General features: G+C 34.4%; 1 protein-coding gene across 3 annotated transcripts in view; it reads left to right on the top strand.

Moving 5' to 3' along the window:
- Positions 1-14,828, top strand: part of KCNJ16 (potassium inwardly rectifying channel subfamily J member 16) — a 79,872-nt gene extending 65,044 nt beyond the window's left edge. For 2 of the 3 annotated variants that reach the window (XM_069076533.1, XM_069076534.1), the window contains one exon: positions 12,510-14,828. In XM_069076533.1, the coding sequence (XP_068932634.1) occupies positions 12,576-13,835 (1,260 nt within the window). In that variant the 5' untranslated portion in view covers positions 12,510-12,575 and the 3' untranslated portion in view covers positions 13,836-14,828. Of the gene's footprint in view, positions 1-11,787; positions 11,916-12,509 lie in introns of those variants that run through there. The other variant, XM_069076535.1, reaches the window with a different exon arrangement.
- The last annotated feature ends 4,491 nt before the right edge of the window (positions 14,829-19,319 follow it).

The following is a 19,319-nucleotide window of genomic DNA, read 5'->3' as shown; positions in this document are numbered from 1 at the left end:
CCCTCCACAAGACAGCATGCAATCTGAGATAGGCTCTACAAATACAGTCATATTAAGCATATTTTCACAGTAGTCATGTTGTAAAGAAGAATTTGAGCCAATGGGAGGAATTAGGAGAAAGAAGAAACAAAAAGACAACAACAACAAAAAGAGAGCAAATAGTTTGCTTTAATCTGCATTCAGACTCCATAATTCCTTCTCTGGATGTGAAGAGCATTTTCCATCTTGAGTCTTTTGGATCAATTTATTTATCTTCTTTTATTACTATAGCTAAAATTTCTAGTATTGTCTCAAACTACAGCGTTGAAAATATATATCATTGCTTTACTCTTGATTTTAAAGGAAATGATTATAGCTTAAAGTACATAAAATTGTGACTCATGTTTTTATAGATATTTACCCTATTGAAACTTGTACATTTTTCTTCAGAAATGAGAATTTTATTTTGTCAAAAATTTCCATGTATATATATATGTGTGTGTGTGTCTATACATATATTTGTATATATAAACATCTATGCATATATGTGTGTGTATATATACATATATGTGTGTATGTATGTATAAAAAATTTAAACCCAGGTAGTATTTCTGACTCCATCACTCAATATCCATTATGGCACCTAACTTCGTTGTAGCTTACAAAGTCACAAGATCATCATTTATATCTTGTTCAAGAGGTTGAAAAAAACTGTCTTTAAAAAAAATACTTTTATTGACACATTTTTAAAAAATTAGTGCAATCCTTTATTTTTTATCACCCACATTTTCCAGTGTTTTTTTCCTCCTCTTCTTCCTGTTCTTCCTCTTCCTTCTCAGCCTCCCAGAGAGCCATCCAAATATAATAGAGAGAGAGAGAGAGAGAGAGAGAGTAGTAACAAAAACCTGATAAGCTGTACATTTCTGCACAACATACATTCAGAATTACACATCCATAGTACTTCACCTTTGCAAAGAAGCTGGAAGGACATACATCTCTTCTTTGCAGTGAGCACTGGTCATAGTTTCACAGAATTTCAGTTTCAAATGTTCATTTTGTTGTTCATTATATTTACATGGTATAGGGGTATATATGTATATATACGTATATGTATATACATAAATATGTGTGTATATACATATACATATATATGTATATATGTGTATATATATATGGTGGTGAAATGGATAGAGTGCTATGTCTGGAGTCAGGAAGATTCATATCTGGAGTTCAAATTTGGCCCCTGACTTTTACTAGCTGTGTGATCTTCAGAATGCATCTAACCATGTTTGCCTCAGTTTCCTCATCTGTAAAATGAACTGGAGAAGAAAATAGTTAAACACTAGTATCTTTGCCAAGAAAACCCCAAGTGGGGTCATGAGGAGTCAGATATGACTAAAAATGAATGGATAACAAAAGTTATTATGTATCTTCTTTTGTTTCTCTTCACTTTGAATCAGCTCATATAATTCTTCCCAAATTTTGTTGAATTTTTCATATTTCTCATTTCTAATGGGACAGAAACATTCTATAACCAAGCTTAGACAATGCCAGACCAACAAAGTTAGTTGATTGACTCACATTCATGTGGTGAGTCATTCAAGAAACATTTATTAATATTTACTATGTGTCAGGCACTATGATAAGTTCTGGAGATATAAAGAAAGGCAAAAACAAGGCCCCCCTCACTCCCAAAGGGCTTATGATCTAATCAAGGAGATAAAATGTAAATGACCAGGTGCATACAAAATATGCAGAGTAGAGGGAAGGCAATTTCAGAGGCAAGAACTGAGACACAGAAAGACTTCTTTCTGATCAAATCCCAAATGTGGGATTTGTTTTATTGCATTGTTTTCTTTTGTTGCATTTTTAATTCTGAGATTTTTAAGTATGGCTATGTCTCTAAGAAGACATGAAAAGCTGTAGCAATTAAAGAGTACACACTTGAACAATGGTTAGATACCATTGCAGCCATTGGTATGGGGAAATCAAGCATCTCAGTGATCATTCAAATTCAGAATGAAAGAGAATCAAATGCACTAAAGCAGATAGAAATGTGTGGTTAAAAATGAGAAAAAGAGAAAAGAAAAGAAAAAGAAAACAAGTGTCAAGAGTTAACAAACCACTGAAACAAAATAGATTAGCTAATCCTCAGAAAATATGAAATAACATTCAAAAAGACCTGACACATAGAGGGCTTATTGATTTATCTCTAGTTTGACATATATTTTTTGAAGCCAGAAAAATTTGGGAAGGAATATTGTTGTTGTTGCTTTAAGCTGCTAACTATTCCTGTAAAGGGAGGACTTGTCATGTGCAAGCCAATATGAAGAATAGAATACAGAAGATTGAAAAAAGACATTTTTTAACAGAAGTCTTTTTCATCCAAGGCTATAATACAATCAATGTCAGAACAAAACCAGTTAAACTTATAAGATCTGAACATTTCCATCAGATTCAAAAACATACATGCAAAAAACTCTTTTGGGGATTTCTCTACTGCTAGTAGACCCTAGCAGCCTTGTTCCTATTACGGTAGTACTGAATTTTGATAAATATATTGATATATTCTGAGGCATAGTCAGTCTGTAATTATATAAATGTATATTTTATATAATTAGTGTTATATTTTATACTATTCTGCCATATATTTATTATATTATATTGTATGTTATTATATTATAGATAATTTATATACATATTCTGAAATTTATTTTTGCATATCTTTTCTAAAACCTTTTTATCTATTGCGGAATGTCTTTCATTATTCTCTATTTTTATAATTTTTCTATATTTCTTGGATATCAGACCATTATCAGAGATATTTAATACAAAGGTGTCTTCTTAGATGATTACTTCCTTTTTATATTTGTTACATTAATTTTGTTTATGTAAATTCTTTTAAATTTTGTGTTATGAAAATTAAATATATGTATATGATATATGTAATTTTACACACACATGCATATATATATATACATACATACATACATATATATATATATATATATATATTAGCTCTTCTAAGCAACTTTATCCCTTGATAGTGAAGACTTCTACACTGAAAGACTTCTACACTGAAACCCAGGAAAATTTTATGATCATCTTTTTTCCTAATTTTTCAAAATGTCATGATCTTACTCTTAGTGACATCTTCTTTTGAATTTACTGTGGTACTGTAATAGTAATGGAATTTAAAGATCCCCCTGTATTGGCTTGGTTTTTGGTGTTAAAACCCAGAGCTTGTGAATCCCACTTGTGGGATGGACTTGTTGATGTGAAAAGAAAGTGCTGAACTGGGAGGAGCTGATGATGTAAATTTAGAGAGACACAAGAAAAGAGAGAGGCAGAAGAACTTTTTGGAAGCAGCATTTTGTAGGCAGAGAGAGACCAAGAGGATTGCTGAGGACCACTTTGAATTGCCCAGGACTTTTGAGAGCTGCCACTCAGAGCTGCCAAGCACTGAGGAGACATGGCTGTTATGCTGGTACTATGTCTGTCTGTTTTGATGTTGTTTTGCCAGATTTGTCCACTGGTAAAAAACAGTCCTGTTGTTGCAGAGGTCTTTGAACCTTGCTGTTGGTTCAGAGCTCCAGAGACTGTTCTGCAGACAGAGTGAATTCTGTCCACTGGGAAGGACAGTGCTGTTGTTGCAGAGGTTTTGGAACCTTGCTGTTGGTTCAGAGATACTGAGACTGTTCTGCAGACAGGGAGTGAATTCTGTCCACTGGTGAAGGACAGTGCTGTTGTTGCAGAATTCTTGGAACTTTGCTGTTGGTTCAGAAGCCCTGAAAAAGGATTTTCTTGTTGTATGTTTACAGAAATCCTGGGAGAGGGTTTTGCTAATGTTTTCAGGGGTCCTAGGACTGTTCTGAAAACAGAGGATGAATTAATGAAGAGACTGGCAATGTATCTTGTGGCCTTGCTAAGATCTGTCTCCCCAGGAACAAAGATTGATGAGAACTTGCCTCCTGTCAAGAGGAAGAAAAGACCTCCATTTGGGTATTAAATGATGTGCTTAAGCTTGTTGTAACTCTGGGGTAGATTCAGTTGTGATCCAAGGGTGGGGAACTTTTGACCTTTTTGTGCTCTGTGATTGAACAAAGGAATGTACTTTACTTATGATTGGAAACTAATCTCCATTTGAGAAGAGGGGCTTTGTGATGGACTAAATGAATGTATAGCCTAGGGGTGGAGTAGTATTTAGAAGAGGAACTTTGTGATTGATTAAATGAATGTAATGTCCTGGGGTGGGGTAGTACTTGATTAAATCAGGTAGTACTTGGACATTATTGAATCACACTTAGTAAATGCTGTATTTTGAATGATGCCATATTTTGATCTTTTCTGTTCTTAATTTTTCACTGAATAAAATGGAGAGCACTTATGCTGGTATTTTGAACCTTGGGAAGTTGCCTAAGGTTCAAAACAGGTACGTGAAATAAAATGTTGTTCTAAGTCTAAATTATTTCTAATGCATTCGAGTTTATCTAGCAATTCCTGTCAAATAAGGAAGGTAATTAGTACTTTGGGGTTTATGAAAACTAATTTATTGAGTTCATTTATTTCTCGTTCTCCCTTGTTGAGTCTGTTCTATTGATATGCTTTCTATTTTTCAAACTACTTTCAAGTGGGTTGGATGATTTTTGCTTTGTTATGTATTACAAGGTTTCAGAGGACTAATCTTTTTTGTTCCCCTCTGTTCATGATTTCCTAGATTTTCTGGATCTTTTGTTCACTACCACCAATCACCCAATTAATTTTGGTATTATTTTGTTTAACTCTGAAAAGCAAAGTTTGACTCAGTTTGATTAATGTAGTATTCAATTTGTGAACTAACTTCTGTAATATTACCATTTTTATTGTATTAGCATGGCATAGAAGTGAGTGCTGAAAATTTCTTAAGTTACTCTTCATTTCTTTAGTGTGTTTTAGTAGATAGACTCTGAGGTGTTGGGTGTTTTTTTATGATTTTGAAATTGTTCTTAACTGAATTGCTCTCTGTTATTGCCTCCTTCCTATACTGTGTTATTGCAAAATGGTAATGTTCATTTTTATGGATTCATTTTATAGGCTTCAACTTTGTTGAAGCTACTATTTGTCTTAATTAGTTTCTTTGCTGATTATCTAGGATTGTCTAAGTCAATCATTAGGTTATCATCAAATAAGTATAGCTTTCCTTCTATATGTATACTTATGATATTCTTCTTCATTTATTATTATTAGTATGTGAATTTCTGGAATTATATAAAATAGCATCAGGGAAATGCGGCATCAATGCTTTACTGCTGTATTAATTGGGAAGTCTTTTAATCTTAAATATAATAGTAAGTCTTGGTTTTAGATAGGTACTCTTTAATCATACTCAAAATGCAGTCCTCTATGGAATAGAGTCTATATTATAAATTTTCTAATTGTTGGCACAAATGTATATTGTGCTTTTCCAAAAAAATCTTTGTTCTGCAACTATTGATATAATCATGTGATTTTTTTTGCTTTAACATAATTAATTGCCCTAGTTATTTTATTAATGCTCAACCACCCCTATATCCATGCTATAACTGCAACTTAATCACATTAATTTTTAAAATATATTTCTGCAGTCTTTTTTTCCAGGATTTTATTTTAAAAATAGAATATGTGAATATATATATATATATATATATATATGTGTTTATAAATTGCCATATTCCTATTGTTTTGCTTTATACTTTCCCATTTTAAATGATCGTATCATATTTGAATATCAGAAAGTATTGGTAGAGAGCCTCATTTCTTATTTTTGAGAATAGTTTGCCTACTGTGGACAAAACATTGATATTCTCTTGCAATTTAATTATCTCTCCTTCCATATTTCCTTTATTTATAGTTCAATTTCCTTCTCTAGAAATTAGATTGTTTTATTTTTTTATCTGATGTTCTTTTAATTGAGGCATTTCATATTTTTGTATATTATTTCTATTTTGAATCCTCAAATTTATTGTCATATAACTGCACACTAGATCATGGTAATTATTTTTGTTGCTTCTGGATTTTCTGAAATTCCACTTCATTTATATATACATATATATATGTATATATATATATATATATATATATATATACACACACACACACACACATATATATACACACACAAACACACACACACATATATATTTCTTCTCTCTGACTTTTAGTCAAGTTGGTGTAATGGGAATGTAAATTTGTAAGATCTTCCCTGCCCCTAGGCTAAAGTGCACCTGGAGCCTGGGGTGGGAGGCTTGTTTTTCAGTAGAGACTTCTTGATTGGCCAGTGAGTCAATAAGGTTGTTACATTCTCTGAGCCAGGAGAAGGCTATATAAGCCCTGATGTGTAGCTTTGTTTTGGGGCTCACTTTGAGAAGTGTTCTGTGATTTGATCAGATGAAACTCTGGAAAGCCATTGTCCAGAGCCCCCCAGCTTTGAAACCCAGATGTTGTTTGGAATGAATGTAATGGTTGGACAGTTTGGGAATCTGTCTGCTTGATCTATTTTTGTCTTGATAATTCTGTCTGTATACTTTGAAGTTCGGGGTGCTGACCTTTTTCCCCTGAATTAGGTAAATGATACATATTTGACTGATTAAAGTAAGCTTGTTAATCCATTTTGAGTTGCTTTCCTTTATCAAAGCAGATCCAAGAACCTGTGGTGGCAGACACCCTGGGGACGCTGGGGTGCTTGCTGCTACAGTTGTTAAAAGCTTTATCATTTTGTTAGTCTTATAAAAGAACAAAATTCTAGTACTATTTGTCATTTTTATAAACTTTTTGCTTTCAAATTTATGCATTGCTTTCCCAATTTTCAAGATATCTTCTTTTATGCTTATTTTGGGTTTGTAACTACTTGGTTTGTTTGGAATTTCATTTGTATGTGTAGTTTATTTATCTTTTCTTTCCTTCTATTATGTTGATGAATGCTTTTAGAGAACTATATGTGTGTATGTGTATATGTATAGACTTATAAGGATTCATTCCAGAAAAAATTTTGCAAGTTATCATTATTATTTTTTTCATATAGTTAATTCTTCTGTGATTTATTTTTGTCCCATTCATTGTTTATAATTTCATTATTAAATCTTAATTTAGTTCTGTCTTTTAGTTGTGCTTCTTTTCCTGAAATTTTTAAATTTCATTATAGTATTCAAAGACTGTGTTTAGCATTTGTTTTTTAAACATGTATTTATAATTTCTCTGTGTTCTAAGTGGTCTATTTTTGTGAACATGTCACATGATGCTGAGAATTAGGCATATTTTTAGTGGTTTTAATCATAAAGTGTCTTTCTTTAATTATTCATAAACTTTTTTTCAAGATCTTTCTTAAAAAGAATTTTGTCATCTCTCTTATGCTCACAATTCTAGCTTTAGGATCCTTAATGTTGATTTATCTACTTGTGTTCTGAGTTTTAATTCATTTTTTTCTCAAATTCTTTGACATTTCAGCCATTTTTCACTTTTCATTTTTCACTATTCACTTTTCAAACTCCTCCACTTTTGCTGAATAATGCACCACTTATTTCTCAACTGGAAAGTGCTTCATTCTCCTTCCACTTCTCTGAATCCCTTCTGGGAACATGAAGGCTGAAAAGGATGTGTTATTCATTGAGTACTCAAAGATTTGTTGCATGTTTATAAGCCTGAGAGGACCAAGACTAATGTATTGCTTGAGCACAGAAGTTTTAAGATATAGTAGGGCGGAAGTTGATAGACTATCCACATTAAGTCTAGCACCAGTATGATCAAACCCAGGAGAAGAGGAGTATTCCAGGGAGGGGGGCACAAACCTGCTTAAGGAGAGACAGATTAACCCAAGCTAGAAACAGAGTAGGCCAAATCTCCCTTGCCGGTCACCAGTGGAGTCAGGCCTATGTATGACCACTGCATTCAAGCATGGGTGAGATGGAGAGCCAGAAAGAGAAAGACAGAGATGTGAGAGAAAGAAAGAGAAGGGATGGGAAGAGAAGGGGAAGATAGGGGGGGAGAGAAGAAAAGAGAAAGGAAAGGAAAAGAAGAAGAAAGAAAAAATAAGAGAAATGATGAAAAGAATAAGGAAGAGAGAAAATGTAGCTCCTACTAGTCACAGAACGGTTTATAGTTATTTATTCTTCTCCACTTAGTTTATCTAAAATGTACATTTATTGTAAATTTGGATCAATTAGGTTGATGAGAAGAGAGCAATACAGAATGACTGATATCTTTTATGTTTTTTTGTATTCTCTGAAAGAAACCTCATTGTAACTCAATGCCACTAATTGATAATTAAATTCTTGTCATAGTCAACCTATAAAAACTCCTTAAAGAGAAGTTAAGAATGACTTTTTTTTTCCTCCAATGAATGTATTAGTTCATTGGTGTAGTTTCAAACCAGAGCTGGAGAAGAGGGGGTAGAAACAGAATTGAGGGGAATGAAGGAAGGAAATGATGCATTCTGTACTTTGTAGATTTATGTGCTATGGTTTCCCAGACTTATTTGATTCATCTTCTAGTTCCCATAAAGGAAGTACTTTTTAAGCAAAAAATAAACACCATAAGTTCCTAGAGCTCAGGAAGCATGTCATGCAAAAAGAAATACTCCACTGCCCCCCCCCCCTGCCTTTTATTTTGTGGTAGCAAATGAGTAAACACTATGATACCTGAATCTACAATGAAATATAATTGTGTCATAAAAAATTACACAAGAATTCAAAGAACACATAAAAATGGATTATTATAGAGAAACGTAAACTAAATTAAGGTTAAAAGCTACACAAATATTATAACAAGGAATAAGATCAAGCAATAAAAAAACTGAACATATTGGATTTCTATCAGGCCTAGAGAAGAGCTGAAACATTGCACCTCTTTCTGTTCATTGCAGATGTGGAGGGCTATGGGTGTGTAATGTTGCATACATCTGTCAGACATGGTTGATGTGTTGCTTTATTTTCAGAGCTACCACTTACTCTTTCAAAATATTTGTTATACTGATGCTGAGTGAGCAGAACAGAACCAGAACTTTGTACACAATTAGAAACATTGTATCTGTGACAACTAACTATGATAGACTAGGCTCCTCTCAGCAATGCAAGGTTATAAGACAACTCCAAAAGATTCATGATGGAAAGGGATATTCACATCCAGAGAAAGAACTACAGAGTCTGAATGCATATTGAAGCAAACCACTTGCTCTCTCTCTTTTGTATTTTTTTTTCATTCCTTCTTTCTTGTTGTTCACTCCATTGGCTATAACTCTTCTTTACAACTTAACTGATGTATAATGTGAAGGTATTTATAGAATCTATATCAGATTGCATACCATCATGGGGGGAGGGGAGAAGGAGGGAGAGAAAATTTGGAATTTAAATGGATTGTGGAAATGAATTTTGTAAACTAAAAGAAAATAAATAAATTTTTAAAAATATTTGTTATAAGGGGTGACTTACTGTGTTGGAGAGGGTGAGAGAAACATGCATAAATGAATGTGATAAAGAAAACCAAAGGCATCAAGTTTGTTTGAAAATAGAAACAAGAGAGCTTTATTCCTTTAGGTTCTTGAAAACACTTTTTATTTTTGCCTTTTGGAGGGCAATTGGGGTTAAGTAATTTGCCCAAGGTTAGAAAACACTTTTTTGATTATAATGATAACAAAGTTGAGAATTTAGAGATTATGGCTTTAAACAAAAATATCAGCATTTAATTTTTTGAAACAAGTCTTAAAAAGAAACCATCCAACCAACCTTGAACTCAACGATTCAATGGCAAACACATTTAAAATCAGATTGATCTCACATATATATCTGGCAGGCACAAAGCCATAAATTGATTAGTCTGATAATAGGATCGTCTTTACTCACTCTGCCCACTGAAAAAAATGGTTGTCATTAAGCATTGTTAGTTTTAGTTTAGTTTAGTTTAGTTATTTATTTTTTTGTGGCTCTTTTATTTGGCATAATTTCTATAGGGCCTTGGGGAATCCATCTTTTCATTTGAAAATATGCATTAGGACATTCATTAGTTAAATGACTGTGGGATGAAAAACAAAAAGATAGCTAAAAAGCTTATTTATTGGGAAGAGATTTACAAATGTGCTGGTGATTCCAAAAACAAAACCACAGCTAGGGGTTGGTAGGTTCATTCAAACGAAGAGAAAACAGAATTTCTTTCATCCTGGCTTGTTTCCATGATAATGTCAAATTCTGGAAAGAGACCATTCACATGTTCAGCTAGGGTAACTGACAGCTAACATATGAAATATAAGCCCATAAAAGATCATAGCTTGGTTTGAACATTATGAGTTAGTACAATGGCTCAGTAGGAATTGCTACTAAATATAACCTGAATTCTAAATGATACCAAAGGAAAGTAATTTTAGAGAACTCCTTCTGTTGATGGCATGAAAAAACAGTCAAGAAATCGCTCATGATTCATGAACTCTTTCTTTGCTCTAACTCTCATGATGTTTGTGGTTCATCTAAAAGAATGGTTGTTAGAATCATTCGAGATGAAAATAATTGCAATTCTAAATATGTTTCTCCATTCAAAATTGTATTGGTCTTTGACAAAACTTATTTTTAAAATGTTCATACATTGTGTAATTGGGGCAAAATGGAGTGGGAGGGAGCTTGAAAATAGTGTTACACTTTTGATGTCATTATAAAATATGAGGTCAGTCAGATTATAGATAAAATGTTGTCAAAATATTTCCAAGTACTACATTCCAATAAGCATTTTGGAAACCATGGGGGTCTTTAACAACAAATTAGTCACATATTTTATACACAAATGTACCCCCCCCAAACTTTTTTTAATGCCAATAAAGGGGATGATATAACTATTCCAAACTGATAGGGGGGAAATACAAACAAACAAACCTTTAATGTGTGCCTAACTGGTTTCTTGGCATGGGAAAGATTTTCAGCTTGTAAGCATGTAAGCAGAGTCCATCCCACACAAATGTTCCATCAAACAAAGTGTTTATTGTAGAGTGGGTCTGATACTGAGACAAGGGAGTAAACTGATGCCTTTTGGTAGGTACATTAACCATTTCAGTGCACTCGGAACCCTGGGTGCTCAGTAAGAGCTTGTTAAACCAAACAACCCCAAACAGTTTGTGCATTAGAAAAGGGTCTTTGCCAACTAGGACCTAATGATAACCATTTATTTCTTCCTAAGTCTCCATGCATGTTTAGATAGACCAGAAGCACAATAAAAATTAGCAAGTCATTTCTCAGTTGCAATAACAAGAGAATTTAAACTCTCTAGAAAAGTAGGGCTGGTGTCTTGGGTTATTGTGTTTTCTTCCTTGATAATGGTAGCTGAAGGAAAATTCTATTTTAAAATATTTACTTTCACTTTCAGATGTGAAATTTGAAGCTCTTGCTTTCTATTTGGAGGACCAAAATTATACTTTTTTTGGAGGACAAAATTATACTTTCTATGGTGATATTTTAATGACCAGTGAGAGGAAAAGGTAGTTGGAAGTAGAATGGGGCGATTTTAACAATTAAATTTGGAGAAATGTAGAGAAGCAACCTCATTGTCTAAGAGTTGGGCAAATTGGGCATGCTCCCTTTAAGAGAGAGAGATAATTAGCCCCTTTGGCAAAATTTTCTCCTCCCTTTCAGAGGGAAAGTGAAGAGTTGGCAGTGTCAAAATATGAGTGAGTGGGAACAAAAGCAAAGGCAATTTTACACCTTACTGAAAGAAACCTGGGAGTGGTTTTACCTCCCCTGGGCTCTAGAAAGAATCACTCAAACGAGTCTAAAGGTGGGTCTTTGGAAAAGCAAACTCCATTTGAATGAGATATAACTTAGTTCCCTGTCAGGGAAAGTGCAGCAAGGAGCAAGATAACTTCAAGAAGAGTGGGAACAGAAAAGGTGCTGGAAAGTGACAAAATTCCTATTTGATCAGCTATAGAGACTGGGCATCTACAGTTGTATGTAAGTTTCAGTGGAGTCTGGAGTGGAGAAAATATTTCATGTTTGTGGGATTTTTTTCCTTACAGCTGAATTTTGAGAGATTTCCCTATTAAGGAAAAATATGTTTATAATGTCAAATGTAAGTTTTGCATTTTGGAAGGTTTGTAGAGCTCTTAGACAAAATCTTGGAATAATTGTATTACTTCTTAATTGTAGCTAGCTAGAAACATATCCAAATATTTTTAATACAAGAGGATTGTATCATAAAGGAAATCAAAATATTTTAGTAATTTCAGGTCAGAGAAAGCAAAGTTGTGCTTCAGCATAATACATCCTGAATAACTATGATATTTCCCAAAATATTATACACACACACAATAAAGATGCTATTTTTTCCTAATTGGATGTCTGGGGTTTTTGTTGTTGTTGTTATTGTTTTATTTTCCTCAACTGGGTCAGATTCTTGAACTTAAAAGCATAATTAATCTTGACTGTCTATGCCCTTTGAATGCAATTACATTGTTTATATAATGTGCTATAAATGTAATGGGAATGACAGTCTTCTAGAAAGAGTCCAGTTGAAGGATAAAAATCTATTTCTATCTCTCTTTTTAGGTTTTGACTGAAAACAAAGACATCGAACTATTAGCCTGCTGCATGACCTGAGAGTATAAGAACAAAATGAGTTATTATGGCAGCAACTATCGGATTGTGAACATGGAGGGGAATGTGCCCAAGTACACTAACTGCCACCCAGAGAACATTATAACTGAGAAGCGAAGAGCAAGAAGACGATTGCTCCACAAAGATGGAAGTTGCAATGTGTATTTTAAACACATTTTTGGAGAATGGGGGAGTTACATGGTTGATATTTTCACCACTCTTGTGGATACCAAATGGCGCCATATGTTTGTAATATTCTCTTTATCTTACATTCTTTCTTGGCTGATTTTTGGCTTGATCTTTTGGGTGATAGCCCTTTACCATGGAGATCTGTTAAATGATCCAAATATCACGCCTTGTGTTGATAATGTCCATACTTTTACAGGAGCATTCTTATTCTCCCTTGAAACCCAAACCACTATAGGCTATGGGTCTCGCTGTGTCACTGAGGAGTGTTCTGTGGCTGTCCTCGTGGTTATACTTCAGTCGATCTTGAGCTGCATCATAAACACCTTCATCATTGGAGCTGCCTTGGCCAAAATGGCAACAGCTCGAAAGAGAGCCCAGACCATCCGATTCAGTTACTTTGCCCTCATAGGCATGAGAGATGGGAAACTTTGCCTCATGTGGCGAATTGGTGACTTTAGACCAAACCATGTAGTAGAGGGAACAGTGAGAGCTCAGTTACTTCGTTATGTGGAAGACAGTGAAAGACGGATGACAATGGGATTTAAGGACCTAAAGCTAGTTAATGACCAGATCATCCTTGTGACACCAGTGACCATTGTCCATGAAATTGATCATGAGAGTCCTTTGTATGCTCTTGACCGTAAAGCAGTAGCCAAAGACAACTTTGAGATTTTAGTGACATTTACTTATACAGGGGATTCCACTGGGACTTCACACCAGTCAAGAAGTTCTTATGTGCCTCGAGAAATTCTCTGGGGCCACAGATTTAATGATGTTTTAGAGGTGAAGAAAAAATACTACAAGGTAAACTGTTTACAATTTGAGGGAAGCGTTGAAGTATATGCTCCCTTCTGTAGTGCCAAGCAATTGGACTGGAAAGATCAGCAGCTACACAACCTTGAGAAAACATCCTCAGGCAAAGGAACAGGAATGACTGAAACCAAGGTTAGGCGAAGGTCATTTAGTGCTGTTGCTATTGTTAGCAGTAGTGAAAATCCTGATGAAATGACCAAGACCACAGCTGATGATAATAATGAAAGACCTTATCAGAAAGCTCTTCTGCAACTTACAGTAGAGTCCCAAATGTAGCCTGCAGTGGCAGTGGCAGTTTCAAGTGGATTACTCTCCCTACCCAAATTTTCTCAAGATAGCCACAATAAGGAAAATGGCTTGAAATGACCTGAAAACAGAACGGCAGTCTAAATCTAGAAAGTCAGTTTTTGTTACTATATACTTGGATAAGGACAATAATAGAAGAGGAACATGATTAATAGAAAATTCAATAATCTCTCACAATCAAAATGTTTCAAAATCTATTAGAAATGTTATATTTAGGAAACAAAATTGACAGTTCTTAATTGCATCTCCTTTCACTGTCCCTGGCCATTGCCCAATGAAGGAGCCATTAAACAGAAAAGTAATGATAATTAGAACTCATTTCTATAGTGCTTTATGATTTACAAAGCACTTTCTTAATAACAATCTGGGGAAAATGGTACAATTATTATGCCAGTTTTGCAGAAAAAAAGCTAAATATCAGAAGGGCTAAGTGACTTTCCCAGGGTTACATTGCTTCTAGTAACTGTACCCACGGTTGATATTAGAACTAGAATTTTAACCTATATATTTTGACTTCAAGTCCAGAATTCTTTCTCCTTTATGTTCTGCTTATAACAGAGCCTAAAACACTAGTCACAGTAAAAGACTTTGGTAAGTGCCATCTGATCTCCCCTTGCTTGATTAGCCCTAGATTGCCCGAAATGATTTTTGCCTTTATTGAGCCTTGAGACAAGTGGAGAAAGATGCCTTTCTTTTATTCAGAGCAATCTGTTTTCCCTCAGTTCTCCAGTGTCATGAACTGTGAGATTGAAGTCATGATATGAAATTGAGACGATTGCTATACTTTGAGACCATGGGTTCATGGAAAACTTAAACCCAAAGTTTTGGGGTCTACCTATATCATGGGTGGGTATACCCATGATTGCCATCATCAGTCACTCTTTTCATGGTAGTGATAGAGAGAAGGGGCAGAGAAAGCAAATTTTATGTTGGTTGACACACAAAAATTGTAATAAAGGGAAGGATTAAGGATTGGTAGATGCAATAAGACTTTTTTTTAAAGCTTTTCCTTGGAAATGCATACCTAAAACTTACACTCTTGGCTGTTTATGGACATGGTTTGGAACTTGGTCTCATGGCCAAGGAAAATATTGTTCTCCATAAGGTTCTTGCATCTGCCAGCATTGAATAACATACAATGCCTGAGTTGTAAATTGGAGCAAACTTTTTCTAATGATTAAAGACTCACACTTTGGATTGCAAGTTAAAGAAGTTTTATTTTATTATCTATGAAAATTTTAAATTGTAATTCTAAATGGTTACTGCAAACAGTTTTTCCTAAACAACTTTTTCATCCATGAGTAGTGGATAAAAATACTTGAAAGCTATATTTATGTATGGCAAATGGAGTGATTAAGAGGTCATTATGGGGAGAAGGATTGTTTTAGATAATCATGATGATTTCTTCTATAATAAACTGAATTATCTAAGAAAGAAGAGAAAGAGCATAGTAAAACTTGCAGTGTACTCTTATATTGCATCAGGGAGTACCTTCAGAGTTCTCTGTATTATTGCATTGATTTTTATATAGGCTATCAGATTTTTATTGTCTCTAAAATTATGTGATCTCATTGATGCTTCATCTAGAAGAAGAATTGATTCACAGAAAGCAAAATTAGGATAATTAAGATAAGATAGATAGAAACTTATGGATTTCTCTGTGCCTGCTTCTAGGCAATTAAAGGTTATTAAGGAACAAAATCAAAATAGCTCCATTATAATATGAATGAGAAGAATGTGCAGGTCATAACTGCAAAGCAAACTCTCTGCAAAATTGTTGTGAAGTCTAATTCCTCTGATGCAACATTTAGAATTCTTGATTCTTTCTTGCCTTATAAATAAGTAATATTTGCTTCTATAAATTAATGTGTCCAGGGTTACTAGCAACAATTATCTAGCTAAATAAGCCCACAAAAATCTGCTTAGTTAAAAAATTACTTTTTTCCATCTGTTTTATCTAGATCGAACCCAAATCCTCCTGAATTTTTACTTGGATAGAATTTGCCCATTTGTGCTATTTGCTTCTGTTGTGTTTTGTTCAAAACTGACTTGTTATAGCTCCTCTGCTAGTAAATTGAATTTTGGAATATAAGACCCCCCAAATATATCCATTTAACTTGAGTATAATGTAAGCCCTATCTTAAATCATAACATCTCTTGTATAGTTTTAAATTTCTTGATTGATCTATATTCATATCTAAATGCTTTCTATAACAGTAAAAATATTAAAATAAAGAAATTAAATAAAAATAGTGCTTGTACATTGCTATGTTTCACGTGTTGTAAAAGATATGATATTTCTATAGTTTATTGTGTCATGACACTAAGAAACTCAGGGCAACCCTGTACCCAAATGACTACTTGAATTTGAACAAAATGACTTCTAATAAGATAAGTGACAATTGTCTAATAACCAGGTAGGTTAAAATCTCGTAAGGTGACCACTTAAGTAGTGGTCTTCCACTGGTGTCTTAGGGTCTCTGTTCTATATTCTCAGAATAGAGCAACATCCACCCCCCACACCCTAACAAAAAAGCCGAAAAACCTAAATAATGCTATGACGCTTGCCTTTGGTATAAAAATTCATTATTACAGCCTTGGTGTTCACATTGAGTATTATCAGAGTATTGAAGTCTTACTTGGAATGGGGTTTCAAAGGCAAGAGCTAAGATTTCCAGATGTTTCAAAGTACTATTTGCTTCTAGCCAACAGTCAAATAATTTAAACCTTCGCCATGCTTATTGACTTTATGCTGGGAAAACATAACTGGATCTATATTGAAAATACAGAATACATGACCACCTCCCCAGTTTTCTCTCTTTTTTAAAATTCCAGTTACCTCAAGCACTGTTAAGATTATTTACTAATAGAAACAGGTATGTGCTGGGAAAGTAGGTCAGAAGACTTATCCAGCTTTCTTGGGGGCATTTGGAGGATACTAACCCTTTGAAGATTATTTTTTCCCTGGGTAGTGAAGGTAAAGGAGCTTAAATTATTTGAAATAATTGTTCCTATTTTAGAAATTCCTTTGAAATACTAATAATTGAATGAGCTTGGGAAAGGAACTAATGATTTAATCTTCTTTACCTCCCTTTCATCTTCCCCCTGCAATGGAATTACATCCAGTTTTGCAATCTAGACTTCAGTTTAGACTAAGGATCTAAAAAAGCTAGACTATCTCATCACTGGAACTGGAACTGGCAGCAAACTAGTATTCCAGAAAAAAGGGGTACTGTCAGTCCTGGGCAAAAAGAGACCTAGATGAATGCTGTATTTCATAATGTCCAGGAAGCCATTTTTTATTAATTCAGAAGATCTGAAAGAAAAAAAAAATCTATAAATATATAACTCTCCTTGAAAAAAAAAATGAATGTGATTCCCAATTGAGCACTTTTGTTAAATAAATATGTCTAAATTGTGCCAGGGAGAGTATGCTGGGCTCCTCTTATATACCTCCTTTTCTCAGATTAGGATATGGAAATTTTATTCAGGGTAGAAAATCCTCTTGCCAGATCCATTGATCCATTGCAGTCCCTACATAACGAGTGTATTACAAAGGCATGTGTCTAGGCTTGCGTACTATTTGAGGTAAGTTCTGTGTTCAGAATTTTGGAAAGTACCTTGCATGCCTAGTATGCTACAATTTACTGTTTCAAAGTAACAAATCCCTACCTCAGTTCCAGAATCAGATTCATTGGTGTTTCAGTTTTTTTGTTTTTTGGTGGGGGTGGGAGCGGTTAATAATTTTATTCATGCCCTAAAAGTAAGCGAAAGTATAGCCTTACAGTGATAAGGGTACAAGGCTCACAGAATGCTTGGCAGAGGAGCAATGGACCAGAGCTACAGAATCAGACAACTATAGCTGCTGTTTTATTTTGTTAAAGACTATACATATTTGTTAGAAGGGAGGACTTCTACTTAAGAGGGAATGGAAGTTAGCTGGTAGTGACAGATATGAAAAAGAGCATTTTTAGCATCTAAAAGTTGCACAAATTGTACAAAGGGAAGGGAGAGAAGTGCAAAAGAGAGTTATTTGTCATTACCTGGTTAAACTCAAATATCTTTGCTTTAAAAACACTGTGTGAAGTTCACAGTTGCATGTGTGTCTTGAAAAGTGTGACTGTTGATAATACTAAATTCACAATAAAATGTTCTTTTTTATTTTTCCTTTTTAAAGAACAAAGCAATGGGGTTTGGGAGTCAGAGGTAGACTAGTGAGAACAGGGATCTCAGAATGGATGTGGTAAGCTGGTTTTGGAGGAGATTCTCATGAAAATGCAGCTTCTGAAATCTAAAGCTGTCCATGTGACCTAGTTCAGATGACTTTGTGGGCACAGAGCAAACAGACATCCAAAGGGATCAGTTTCCCTGAAGGGATGTTTTAGTTGTGTTGCTGGGAGACCCTTGATGGCCTAGATTGTTAAGGGACTTTTCTGAGGGTAAAAACAATTTATCTCAAAATGAATTCTCAAGTGATGCTTTTGTTGCTCTTGTGTTACAGCATAAACTGAAATCAATCCAATTGCGGTGATTGTAGGGGAGAGAGTATTGATTTCAGGGGAAGAAGACCCAGGGTTGAGTCCCAGCTTAGCATTTACTATCAGAATCATCTTGGACAAGTCACTTTATATCCCTCAGCCTTGGTTTCCTTATTTGTAAAATGAAGGGATTGGGCCAAATAATTTCCAAATTCCCTTCACATTCCATTATACTATGATTTTATGTAATTCAACCATGAAATCTGACCAGTACATAAATGATCTCTCATCATTACTACCTTTTTTTCTACTTTATTTGAGGATTTCTATATTTCCTGGTTAGGAATTTCAGTATAGATTTTGGGAAATTTGAACTTAGTGTCTTTTAATTCTGTTAGTTTAGTGTATCCCCGGGTTTCATTATAAAGATGAAGAAAATTTTTTATCTTTATTTGCTCTGCAACACCAGATTCATTCTTTTCTTTCCTCCTCTCCTCTCCTCTTCTCTCCTCTCCTCTCCTCTCCTCTCCTCTCCTCTCTCCTCTCCTCTCCTCTCTTCTCCTCTGATCTTCTTTCCTTCCCTCTATTCTCCTTTCCCTTTCCTTTCTTTCCTTCCTTTTCTTCCATTCTTCCTTTCCTTCCTTTCTTTTTTTCCTTCCTTCCTTTTTTCTTATAATCAGGACAATGATTCCATCACTGAAGCAAATTCCCAATGTGAAAACACTCTCTATCCACGGAGACTGATCTGTAATGACCACTGCAATATTAAGTGACTTATCCAATCATCCCATAGCCAATACGTAACAGAGGCAGGCCTTGAACCAAGGACAGTGATAAGAACACTAGGCACTGTTATATAATGTCATTATATTAGGGATCCCGTCAATCTAGTCTGAGTCCAGAAAGCATAATTCTGAGTAATTAGAGTAATGAAAATTTGGCTCAAGTCCCCATTTAGTGTATTCTCTACCAAAAA

Source organism: Petaurus breviceps, unplaced genomic scaffold, assembly GCF_028583685.1.
Source record: "Petaurus breviceps papuanus isolate PSGF00001 unplaced genomic scaffold, PetGlider_PUasm1.0 90925, whole genome shotgun sequence".
Taxonomy (NCBI): Eukaryota; Metazoa; Chordata; class Mammalia; order Diprotodontia; family Petauridae; genus Petaurus; species Petaurus breviceps.
This window is presented reverse-complemented; position numbering and strand designations above follow the sequence as displayed.